Genomic DNA, 12,966 nt, shown 5'->3' with positions numbered 1-12,966 from the left:
CTCAAGACTATCTTGTCTTCCAAATTTTTATCTTTTCCTGTACTCAGGAGCTGTTCATTAAAAGATTTGAGTTGGCAAGTAAAACAGCTAGGCATAATAAATCAGGCTGTATAGGAAATGTTAGGTTTTCAGACTGTACTTGATGTCACTTAGCTTATATTTTCTTTACAGGGCTTAAAAAAAGGTAGAGGGATTGGGAAAAGTGTTTTTTGGATATCTATGTACTTACTGATAGTAAGTTTAGACTATTTAGACTGAAGGTGTTAAGTGGGAGTACTTAATTGTTAAGTTCTATAGATTTTAGATTCAGTAATATCACTAATAAGCACTTGTTGATTTTTCTATTTTAAGTACACCATCATTTATACAGGTGATAATGTTTTACTCCAACCTGATGAGACTAGGGAATGATTTTTTTTCTACTTTGAACTGTTATTTCTGCTTCCAGTATTTGAATCTAATTACTGTGAAGTGCCATTTGGCAACGCGTAACTTAAAAGCTTAACTTTGCATTTGTACAAGCAGTTACATAGAACCTTCTGTCAAGAAGGGTGCAGAGTCCTTTCCCAAATAGCAGTTTATATTTTGGAATAACTTCAGGTACAAGTGCATTTGCATTGAAGTGCTGCAGAACAGCTAGGAACTGGAAGCAAAACAGTGTTGTAACAAATGCGGTTGTGGAGAGAATGTAGGTAGGTAAGTGTCCAAATCCATGTTTCATAGGGACACCAATGTGGCAAAATTTTTGCTGTTGGATGTACTGCTCCTTTATCTTCACAGGGTGATGCTTTTAATGTGCTTTTATGTTTAATAAGTATGGTACGAGAAGGAATACTTGCCAGCGTGACTTCTGTAGAAACTATTTATTTGCTCAGATATGTATGTGTTGGGTTTTTTGGAGGTATCTCGTGGCAGTGCCAACTCAGACAGACCTGCTCATTAGTATACCTATGCAGCTAATTTTTGGTTTTGTTAGTTTTATCTTAAGTAAATTATGCAATCTTGTTGGAACTATCAAGACCATCAATTCTTTTGCCTTTTATAGCAAATAAGTTGGGGTTTTTAAAATTTTTTTCATGTCTTCCTTGTGTTCTATTTCCTATCCCAAAATTGATGCGAAGTACTTGACAAAGAGAATATTTTTATTGTTCAAAATAATGCCCAACCATAACATTTGCTTTGAAAAGCTTTCTGTGTGTTTGTTTTTTCTTACAGATCAGGGAAACTGGCGAAAGACCCAGTAATGAGGAGATCTTAAGGTTCTCTAAACTGTTTGAAGATGAGTTGACTCTGGACAATCTAACCAGGCCTCAGTTGGTGGCACTTTGTAAATTGTTGGAACTTCAGTCAATTGGGACAAATAACTTTCTCCGCTTCCAGCTGACTATGAGGTTGAGAAGCATTAAAGCAGATGACAAAGTGAGTCATTCTAAATAGGCACTGGTTAATAATTTTGACATGTAAGAGTAATGAGTGTGTGTTGGATATATGTATGTCTTCTTAGGCATTTTTCTTTTTTGTCTTAATTGTCTCATTTTTGAACTAATTTAGAACAAAAAGGCTTGAAGAGCTTAAAATCAGAAGTGTCCTTATTTGTAAAGAAAAAGCTGACCTTTTTTTAATCCACCATTAATTGCAATGAAAGTAATTGTTACAAAGAAAAGCATTTCTATGAAACTATAATTTTTAAGGGAGCTGGTAGAAATATTAACTTAGAGAGAGATATTGACATTACTACTATGGAGCTTTTAAGACTACAGTATAATGTTCACTGTTTAAAAAGTGGAGGCTATTTGGTGTTATCACAGCAGCCTCTAGTGGCCGTTGTAAAAATACAGACTTCTGTGTGTGCGTTGATGGTGGTTCTTCAGTTTTGAGCTGTTACATGTTAAAGTTTATTTTATGCTTTGTGCAGCTGATTGCTGAAGAAGGAGTTGATAGCCTGACTGTTAAAGAACTGCAGGCAGCTTGTCGTGCCCGAGGTATGAGAGCTCTTGGTGTGACAGAGGAGCGTCTCAAGGAACAGCTTAAACAGGTATGTTTTTGCAAGACTGAATACACAGACCTAACTTCAGTTGCTAGTTCTGATTTTTGTTATCATTCTGAGAAATCGTTTTGCTTCTGTTCTCATTAAAAGGCTTGGCTAAAACAGTCTTTCTCCTTAATAAGCTTTTGTCATGTGTACTGTGTGAGTATGTAGTAGCAGTGGCTTTCTGGCTTTTGACTAGGCCATGATGTTTTGTTGATGCAAATAGATAATTAAACATATCCAAAATATGTTTGCAGTTTTGGGACTTTGTCTTGTTAAGTATTTGTATTACTCTGTAAAGAACTTTTCTGCAAGTAGATCAGTTCTTTCTCTTTTGGTGTTGCCTGGTTTAGAGGTAGAGGCATGTGAAACTAAACGCTTTTTCAAATATTCATACAATACTACTTGTAATACTTCTTCAAACAAAATACTTCTTCATATATTTCAATGCAATTGCTGTAATTCTTAGCTGCTTATAGCCTGTAGTTCCTGTGCTAGGATATTGACTGATAAGTAGAGGTAAAAAAAATTACTATTTACTGTTTTGTGTATGCTTGACTTGATCTGTAAAAAAGAAAAAAATCCAGAAGTTAATTTGTTATATGTATTGCATTTATAGTGGTTAGATCTGCACCTGAACCAGGAAATCCCTACTTCGTTGCTTATCTTATCCAGAGCCATGTATCTTCCAGATACCCTTTCTCCAGCTGATCAGCTCAAAACAACACTTCAGACACTACCAGAGAGTGTTGTAAGTATTGATATACATAGTCTGCAACCAGCTTTCAGTATCATCACTGAAAATCCGTTCAGGGAAGTAGATGTTCTTCTTGGTTCCTTTCCTTTCCTTGAAAAGCTAAACCACGAATAGGTTTGAGTGACCTCTGAACACAGAAGAAGTTGGCTTATATGTGGAGGGGTCTGAGAATAAAGCAAATAAAAGGCAATATTTCAATCCATGACAGTAGACAGTAATAGCATAAGATGATTTAGAATACACTTTTTACTGATATTAAAAAAAAATAAATCTACGCTCTAGGCAACTTAGACATTAATACATGAAAATGTTGATGATGATGTGTAGAGAGAGGAATTATCTGACTAGATTATTGGTAGTCTTGAGGTAAAGAGAACAAAGAACATGTACAATTTCAGGGTGGAAAGTTCTTGTTCTCAAAGAGAGAGAATCATCTTTTTCTGAGAAGTGCAAAAATAGGGTAACTTTGGGGGGTTTTAACTACATTCATTAGCATACCTGTACTACCTGTCTTAATAAGGACATATAAATTTCTTACATTATGTAGACATACATATATATATATAGACACATATATAGACTTCAATAGACTTCCTGCATTATTTATAGGCCAAAGAGGCTCAAGTCAAAGTGGCAGAAGTTGAAGGTGAAAAAGTAGATAACAAAGCACGGCTGGAAGCAACACTTCAGGAAGAGGAAGCCATCAGAAAAGAAAATGAAGAAAAAGAGATGGAAAGATTGTCTGAAGCTGCAGAGAAAGCCAAAGAAACCCTTCAAGTTGCAGCCATGGTAAGTTCTGCTCTCAACTATTCCGAAATAAATGTCAGTGATGTAGAAACTAGCATGTTATGAGTTACTGCCCCTGCTCTGGGTGTTGTCTGCAAGAAACTGGACTTTACGCTCACATATGCAAGGTGAGGGAGAGTATTAAAACAGACTGCAACATAGAAGGGTTGGCTGTGAAACATAAAAGATTGTCTCAGTCTTACGTAACTTTGATTTCTCTTTCCTCTTAATTAGAGTAATAAGAGAAGCCTTTTATTTCTGTAGCAAAGGTGATGGTTCTGTTTGGGTTTTTTTTTTTACTTCCCCCACCCTATACTTTAAACGTTCTTATCTTTGACTCTTTCTATTTGTCATTAACCTGATAATGTCATTGTATAATACTTGACTATAAAAGCTGCTGGCCTACTTTACTGGTGAACTAAGCCACAGGAGCTCACAGGCATAGTTCATTAAGTGCAAGTGGGTATTTTAATGTGAAACCATTCAATATGTTGCAGTTTTTTTAAAGTTGTCTTCTCATTAAAATGTCTGTGTCTACTTCAGCAACTGTTTCTATTTTGAGAAGTCATTCTTTACTGATGCTAATACAGATAATGTTATCTTTGTTTTAATTAAAACCTCATGGGTTTTTCAAATTTAGAAAGAGGTGGAATCAGCAGTAGATCTTGAAGCAGCTGCTCTGCAAGTTAAAAAAAGTGAGATGGCTATGGATACTGAACAAGAACTGGCAAGGGCAGATATGGCGATGCACTCAGAGACACTGAAAGATACAGCACCAGTATTGGAAGGCATTAAGGTAATCTGGATAACTGTATGTTTTTATACTTTTTAATGTAAAGATTCAAAACATTCGGGTAAGAGCCATGGTAAGTTTCCTGGCTGTCCTTCATTTTTCACCCTCTCACCGCATTCTGTCAGTTAAAACCAGCTAATTAGTAGATTGCAAATTCTTAACCACCGATGCAGAAATTGAAGTCAGCATAAAACATCTCTGAGTGAGTACCTCCTTTATCTATCTGTGTTACTGAAACTAATATACCTATTTTGAGGGGACATTTGCACTGGCTGTAGACATACTGGATCTGTGCATGTCTAATCTATGTATAGTTAACACAGGAGGAGGGAGGGAGAGGGCAAGTGTAGGTAAAGATGAGTGTTCCCTTCTTCTGAAGGGTGTAGCTAAGGCCAAAGGATTAAGTAAGAAACTAAGTTTGGACTATACTAGATTTGTATCAACTTCCTCTTCTAAAATGATATGAGCAGTGTATGTACGCTATAAAAACTTTTTAGGGTATTCTTTCACTATTTCTGTAGTATGATGTTGAACATAGTTTATACCTCTGTTAAAGTAACGGATTAATTTCTAGGATTAGCATGCTTTGTTAGAGTCAAAGCATGCTGGTTTTAATCATTTGCTACCTGGCTGGCCTGTAGCTCCCCAGATTCTCCTCCTTGCCCTTACTGAAGATAGGAGTCATATCTGCTTTCTTCCAGTCCTCAGAAATCTTTTCTGATGACCGTGTCCTTTCAAAGATAATGGAGAGTGGCCTCTCAGTGACATCAAACAACTCCCTCAGCTCTTGTGGTTGTATCCCATTAAGTCTCATGGACTTGTGTGTGTTTAGTTTGTTTAAATGTTCTCTGATGTGATCCTCCTCCACTGATGGTAGATATTCCTTGCTCCAGACTTCCCCATTAGTCTCGAAGACCTGGGATTCCTGAAGGCCAGTCTTATCAGTAAAGACTGAGGAAGGCAGTGACTACCTCTGCCTTTTCCATGTCCTTTTGCACCAGGTTCCTTGTCCCATTCAGCGGCAGGGCCACGTTTTCTATTGTTTTCCTTTTGCTCCCGATGTACTTGTAGAAGCCCTTCTTGTTGCCCTTCATGTCCTTCACCAGATTCAATTCAAGGTGGGCTTTGGCTTTCCTGAACCCATCCATGCATGCCGGGACAGTGTCTCTTTATTCCTCCTGGGTCACCTGTCCCTGCTTCCACCTCTTGTATGCTTCCTTTTCATGTTTCAGTTGTACCTTGAGTTTTATTTGTAGCTGAGCACTTTATTTTTGTCCATGAGGTTTGATAACAGGATTTTTGTCAGTCCCAGTGTTACTTTGCAGAATAACAACATTAATTTAAAATGGATGTTTTTAAGTAGAAAAATATTTCCAATTTTCCTGGACAGCATCATTCTCTACCTGCTATTATTATAACATTGTTTACTTTAGAATGCTGCCAAGAAGTTTCAGTGGTAATAACAAAATGGAACTAATCCACATTGAAATTGTGCATTGTTGTGTGATGAGTTAACTGACTCAGCTGACTGTGTAGCTGCGTGCATGATAGTGCAGCCATGAGGAATGCTGTGGGAGGGAGGCAGGCAAGGCTGGGATCATCATCTCATTTGGAAACAGCAAGGATGTGTGATGTCGCAGCTAGCTTACGCTGCCACATCTGGCATAGCATTCGCATTGCTGCCTGCCACGCCACCAACGCTGTGAGAATGTATGACACCAGGCCACAAACAGGACTTCTTCAACAGCCCTAACTGATAAGAGCAAACAAGAAGTAAAGTTAGCGTGGCATTTCTTAACCAAGGTGACAGTGCGGCCTGTGCCCTAAAGATGCTTTCAGAGATTTTAAATGCTGTGGAATACATTCTTGCCTCTTAGAGGAAAAAGGTAAGACTCCCAGCTTCTTGAAGATGACCGATTTTATTTGAGGCAGAGGAATTTGTTTTCAAACTGAGTTGTTTGGGGTTTTTGGGTTGGGTTTTTGGCGGGGGGGGTAAAGTGAACTATAGATGTTGTATTAAAATCAGAAGTGAGATTGATGCCTAGATATTAACAGTACACTGAAACTCTTTCTGAGTTGACAAAGGGGCTGGATGCCTAGTTTGTAAAGTGTTCTGTAGTTGTTTCTTGGAAGCATATCATCCTTCCACTCTGTGTTTCTGGCATCCTTGTTTGCATGTGTCTTTCTGTACTCTACTTATGTGGCTGTTCAGAGTTTAGCTGTTCAAAATAAAAGCTGGTGTCTGGGTAAGATTAATGTGCTAACTGTAGCTAGTATTACGGGATTTTAGCATTTTTAATGAATTGTCTCGAAGTCTTATTCTTTAAGTATTCAGTTGGCAGTTACATTTTTATTCTCAGCTTTTCAAGAGACAGGTATACTTCACAAACTATGGATGTTCATCCTCGTTCTTACAAAGGCTGTTGAAGATAACTTTGCTCCAGCTCAACTTCCTGAACTTAGCTCTGCAAATTTTTTTGTGTAATCTGTCTTTCCTGTACATAATGAATCATTTCTCAATTGTTTGGATTTTTCACCCAGCAAAGAAGTAAAACATTCTTAAATGAGACAATCAGGTACAGAATTTCAAATAGCCAAAACTCACTTAATGAATCACATTAGCTGAACTTACTACTGATACACTTAAAAAATACGTACCATAGCAAACTAATTGCCTTAGCATTTATGATCTTTGCATTAGCATCAAAATGCAGATCCCTGCATTAGCCTCAAAATGGCTATGAACAATACTGACTCCGAACATGGAAAAAGAATTTTGAGTCTGTCTTTTCTGGGAAAAGACTTGAAATCTTTGAGGAAAATCATGAATGTGTCTTTCACTAATTTGTATATATTTTGTTACAGGGTGAGGAAATCACTAAGGAGGAGATTGACATGCTGAGTGATGCTTGCACCAAGCTGCAGGAACAGAAAAAATCACTAACAAAGGAGAAGGAGGAGCTTGAGGAATTGAAGGGTGATATCCAGGAGTATAGTGAGGTGAAGAATGGGGCATGGAAGTTCTGTTTTTATTTCTGTTCATGTTTAGTTCTAGCATAAATGATCCACAGATTTAAAGATTATCTTGCTTGGATGTCTGTGAGCTTGTAGTTGGTAGCTGAGTGAATGAACTTTGTATGGGACAATGCAGAGCCTCATTTGTATAATGTGTTTAAAGCCTAGTTAAAATCATTGGAGTAGTTCCCACCAGTTGAGAATCCTGTTCCTGCTCTTATTCCAGGGAGACTAGACTAACAGGTGCTAACTGCTGTGTGCTGCAGTTCTTTCTTATCAAGCATAGATGTCAGTATTACAGATACTTCAAGTTAAGTAGAATGAATCTGAATCTTATCCAATCTTATGAAAGATGTGGAAAATAACATTTAAGGGGTGCATTAAAAAGGCAGCAGTGTTATAATTTATTGTTCTAATCCCAGTTTGGCTTTATATGTCTATATATTTGCATTTTATTTATGAATAGCTCCTGTCTCGGAACGCTAGTCGAAGTTAGTAGTGTCTGTTGTTGAGAATTCACACCGACAAAAGCTTTTCTCTCTCTTGACCGTTTCTTTTAGGATTTGCAAGAGATAAAAGAGCTCTCTAAAACTGGCCAGGAAGAAGCAGTGGAAGAGTCAAAGGCAAGCAAGCGATTGACCAAGAGGGTGAACCGAATGATTGGTCAGATAGACAAAATTATTAATGAATTAGAGACAAGTCAAAAGACGGTGGATGTAAAGCTGGATGGTGGTGATAGTCCTCCTGCTGGGTGAGTGACTTGAGAGCACTCAATGTGTCTCATGACTGTTCATCTTCAGTCTTGCTTTTGTCTGAGGTGTGTTAGATAAGAATTAGCAAATAATTGTTTGGAATGTTAAGATAATTTATTTTAAAAATAAAATTAATAAAATTGTGCTGTAGATTTTCTGTCTTTGAGGTATGTTACATATGGTTGAAATGAGGAAGGAAAAAAGCAGGCATAATTCCCCAGATGCTAGTCCTGTGTGGGTTCTGAAAGTCAAAGCATCAATTAGTATCTTACCATCTTGTTCACGCTTCTAGCACTAATGGTGATGCAGGTGAAATCATGCCTTTAGTCATGCTCCTCATGCAGTAGGTTTGCCCTGTGTCATTGATTGAAAAGGTGCACAGCAGTATGGTAAGCGTACTCATGTTTGTTGTTCTTTAGCAGTGAAGATGTCAATGAGGAGAAAAATTGCAAAAAAATCTATTCTGTCTCTGGAGGGAAATGGGGAAACAGGTCTAATAGAAGTAAGGAGATAATTTTGCATGGTCCTTTCTGAAAATTTGCTTCATTTCAACTTTAACACATTTGCAGGTTTTCAAAGAAAAATCTTTCTTCATAGTTTCATTGCAAAATTCATCTATCGACACTTTTCCAGGTCTTAATGTTACTGGAGAGCCTTTCAGGCAGTCATATGCCCAATGGTCATAGGTTGCATATTAGAGGCACTGAAATACCTAAAAACTGTGACTGTAATTCTCACAGCTTGTGATCATGAATGCTGTATTAATCTAGCTTATGCTTGCACCATTTTGTGTGATTCATGAAGAGAGCTTCCCAGCTCCCATAGAGCATAACCTAAGCAGGATTCTGCTTTTGTTCCTTCGGAACTTTGTTTTTTCCAGTCCCCAGGGCAAAAGGTTATTTGTTTCAAATTTTGTGTAACAAGATTTAGGTGGCCATATGAATAGTGCTATAGAGAAGTCATTGATCAAAACAATCTGAATTTGTAAATTAAAAATACAATATAGAATCTGTTTGTACTGAACATAATTATACTTATGTAGTGGATGATTTTGTGGATAATTTTGTAAGTGATTGTGGATGACTGAAAATTATTAGTTTAAATATTGCTTAATTGTTGAAGGCTTGCTTTTTAACCTTCAAGTTGGTGCAGTCATTACCAGGCCATCAAGAGTCATAGAAACGACAGAAGTCTGGGACATTTAGTGACAGCTTAAGAAATGCTTCTTGAACAAAAGTCAGTCTGTGCCCAGAGGTTAGGCCAGGTATGGAGCTGGGACTATACTGATAAAGCCCTTGTGGTTAATATTTATTGAGTTCACTGGCTCCTGCATTTCAACTTGACCTGTGCTGGAAGGTGGTTCTTCAAACCAACAAAACTACATAGGCAAGCGGAGGCTTTAGGTTGCAGAAGACAGACAACTTCAGCTTCATGAGATCAGTAGGCAGACAGTGGAAATATGTGAAACCTGCTAGTCATGATGTCAAGTTTAGTCCTTTCTTCTACAAAGTCTGTTCCTTGATATGAGTAAATGAAGCCTATTTGAACAAAACAGCTAAATTGCTAAAGCGATTAGTTCTCAGCTTTTGTTTTCCTGTGACTTTCATTAATTTTGTGTAGGCCAGCCTCTCTAAATCTAGAAGGATGGCAGGTGCATGGCACTGCATCTTTGGTAAATGGGGCAAGGGGAGGCAAAGGGCATTAAGTACACAGTCTGGGAAGCACAGAAACTGTGCTGAACTTCATTTCAAACGCTACTGGATACCTATATTTGTGCAATAAAGCACGTGGAAACCAGAAGTGTGAGATTTGATGGTAAGATAAAGATTCATTGGAAATCTGCTTGCTGATCAGTAACTCGTTTTTGCTTTTTTGCATTCTGTTCAGGATTATAAGTATATAAATAAATAATGTTTTTACAAATGACGTGCAATATGGTGACTTTCAATACTGCCTTTTGTCAACTTTACTTCTTTGGGGTAGCTGCTTGCCATGTACAGATTGTGCTTCCTCTCCAGGGAGAATCTCATCAGTATTGCTGAGCTAATTAATGCGATGAAACAAATCCAGAAGATTCCAGAGGAGAAGCTAACTAGGATTGCAGAGGCACTAGATGAAAACAAGGATGGCAAAATTGATATAGATAATGTTGTTAAGGTAAGTCTCTGGACTACTTAAAGAAAATAAGGCTAGCCATCCTTCAAACATTGTACCTGTTTTGACTTAAATTCATATTTCTCTCTTTTGCAAGAGTCTTTACTTGATGCCAGTGAGGTTTTTGGTAACATATTCTGAATAGGTCTTATAATACATGTTAGCATCTTCAGAATTTATATGGCTATTTTTGGGCATGAGGGGAGGGGAAATCTTTATCCTGTGTCTGTTACCCACGTTACCTTTAAAGCTGTAGGTTTTCCTGTGTGCCTATGTCAAGTTCTGTAAAATATGGTAATTCTGTTGTGCTACTTATGATTGGGAGGGAGGATGAGAAGGAGCTTTGGAAGAACTACTTTTGGAATACCACTATTAGCCAACGTCTTGACGTGGCATATAGATACACTTTATGTCAACACAAGATAATAGCTTCTCTTGCCTACTTGTATACCTTAGATATTTCATTGAGACCTGTATTTCCTTTGCTTGAAAGACATCAGGCCATCAGTTGTCCTTTAGGTCCCTTGTAAATGACCTGTGTTCTTTGCCTGATTTGTCCTGTTTTCTCATTTTGTGGAACATTCTCAGGTTTTCCCTGCATTTCTCCTTCATTTTCTTGTTTCTTTTTTACTTGCTAAAATTAGAGATGTCCTGAAACTAACTTCCTTGCAAGTAATTTTCCTACTCAATACAGAAATAGCACTTAAACTGTGGCCAGCTAGAAAATACAGCATCAGCCTTTTGAAATTCATTTTTCCTCTCTACTGAAGTTGTCCCAGTGGTGATTATCTTCCCTGTTGCTCTAAAAGACCATTGTACATTTAGCAACACAGGTAAAATATACTTCTGAATTCTGCGTATAATGCAGAATAATTCTAGGGACTTGAGGAGTTATGCCAAGAATATATTTGTACAAAAAGCTATATAAAGGAATTTGGAATCACTTGCTAAATTATTTTTTCCTCTTGCTTTCTGAAAGCCCTACCCTCTCAACTTTTAAGTTTTTGTAAATTTGTGCCTATTTAGTACAGTAGGTCTTTTTGCTAAAATTAAGCCTATAAAATAAGTGTTGTCTTAAATATCATTTCAGCAGGTACTGAATCTGAGCTTTCCATTGGAACAGATACAATAAATGGGTCTGTTTTACTAATGCTTTAGAATGTGAGGTTTTGTGTGCTGAGGTCAAAAGTTCTAGAACATTTGATTTAAGTTCTAGCTTTTTTTTTTTAATACGCTGGATATGTTTGAGACACTGGTTGTAGTTTAAGTTTGTGTTTTGTGTAAGAAAAAATGCTGGTTTTCTTGAATATGAGAGAACCAATAATTTTTTTTGTCTTGACAAAATTTATGATAGGAAAATGCCCCAATCTTATAAAAACTAACTGCTCTCTCAATTTCATTTTATGTTCTTGTAGGTAGTAGAATTGATTGACAAAGAAGATATCGATATTGGCACCAGTCAGGTTGCTGAGATTATGGCACTGCTTCAAAAAGAAGAAAAACTGGAAGAAAAAGAGAAAGCAAAGGAAAAGCATGATAAAGAAGCTGCAGAAGCAAAGAATTAAGCTTCAGAATCTGAAGCTAATCCCAACTGTAACCAAAACCTTGTATATCTTTCTGTGTCTAATGACTACGTATTATTTGAGCTTTGTGATTATGGGAAGTGTTTTGAGCTGATTCTAGTAATAAATTATAGATATGTTTTCTGACATATGGAATGAAATTTCCGTTCATGAAAGAAGTGATTTACTGTCATTCCATACAGATGAAAACAAAATACGCTTTTTTAGCAGTGCTCCTGCCCACAAAATCATGTATTTGCACTCATTGTTGTGGTACAGTGATCCATTAAACATGCAGGTTTGCTGTATAAATTAAGTGTATCATGGCAAAATGTTTCTCATTTATTTTCTTTCATCATTAAATGGGGCCCAACCTTGCTCTGCTTCTACCTTTTAGCTTTTTCAGAATTTAATACAAACTTTCCCTCTGTCACAATATTACATGTTTTTAACGTGTTAGTAAAGATTCTCTGGCTTCAGTAGTAGCTACTTAGATTGAGTTTTATTTAAGCTAAATATCACTAAGCTGTTGCCTCACTGACAGAGAATGTGACATTCTAATCACTTTTATGAATTCATGATTATTATTTTTTTCTGTTGAAGGGAAAGTCAGATTTATTTTTCCCTAGAACGGAAACTTCCCATGAAGTTTTCTTCTTATGGGTGCCTTAAATTTCTTAAGACTGGGAGTAGAGGACATCACTTCTACTCAAAATTCCATGAATTGCTAAAGCATTGGAATCACAGGAGCCTTTAAAATAGTTTCAGAACACAATCTGTCACACAGTAAAGTGAGTTAAAGTGTTTGTCTAAATAGCAAAATGAAAATAATCATAAGGGGAAAATGTCAGTTGTGATCTTTTTGCGTAGATTTTTTTTTTTAAAATGCAGTTATCTCCACATGTTTGTTGTTTTTCATCTGACAATTATTTACACCATAACTAGTTCTCTTACCTCTCAGTTTTCATCTCAGGTATAAAATCACTAACCAGATATAGTCGAAGTACATAAATACTTTAATCTCATGGCCTTGCTTACTGTGCAGTCAACAAGTCATCTCTGGTATTGCCAGTGCTTTGATTACATCATTAGCTTTCTAATTAATTGCTTATAGTTAC

At 36.9% G+C, this 12,966-nt stretch overlaps 1 protein-coding gene across 1 annotated transcript in view; it reads left to right on the top strand.

The window, feature by feature from the left end:
* Positions 1 to 12,725, top strand: part of LETM1 (leucine zipper and EF-hand containing transmembrane protein 1) — a 28,488-nt gene extending 15,763 nt beyond the window's left edge. The window contains exons 6-14 of the mRNA XM_030023286.2: positions 1,216 to 1,419; positions 1,916 to 2,035; positions 2,649 to 2,780; positions 3,396 to 3,575; positions 4,213 to 4,368; positions 7,231 to 7,365; positions 7,941 to 8,131; positions 10,151 to 10,289; positions 11,702 to 12,725. Of these exons, the coding sequence (XP_029879146.1) occupies positions 1,216 to 1,419; positions 1,916 to 2,035; positions 2,649 to 2,780; positions 3,396 to 3,575; positions 4,213 to 4,368; positions 7,231 to 7,365; positions 7,941 to 8,131; positions 10,151 to 10,289; positions 11,702 to 11,851 (1,407 nt within the window). The 3' untranslated portion in view covers positions 11,852 to 12,725. The remainder of the gene's footprint in view (positions 1 to 1,215; positions 1,420 to 1,915; positions 2,036 to 2,648; positions 2,781 to 3,395; positions 3,576 to 4,212; positions 4,369 to 7,230; positions 7,366 to 7,940; positions 8,132 to 10,150; positions 10,290 to 11,701) is intronic.
* The last annotated feature ends 241 nt before the right edge of the window (positions 12,726 to 12,966 follow it).

The sequence above is a fragment of the Aquila chrysaetos genome, chromosome 1, assembly GCF_900496995.4.
Source record: "Aquila chrysaetos chrysaetos chromosome 1, bAquChr1.4, whole genome shotgun sequence".
In the NCBI taxonomy this organism is placed as follows: domain Eukaryota; kingdom Metazoa; phylum Chordata; class Aves; order Accipitriformes; family Accipitridae; genus Aquila; species Aquila chrysaetos.
Note: the sequence above shows the minus strand (reverse complement) of the source record. Positions and strands in the feature narration are given on the sequence as shown.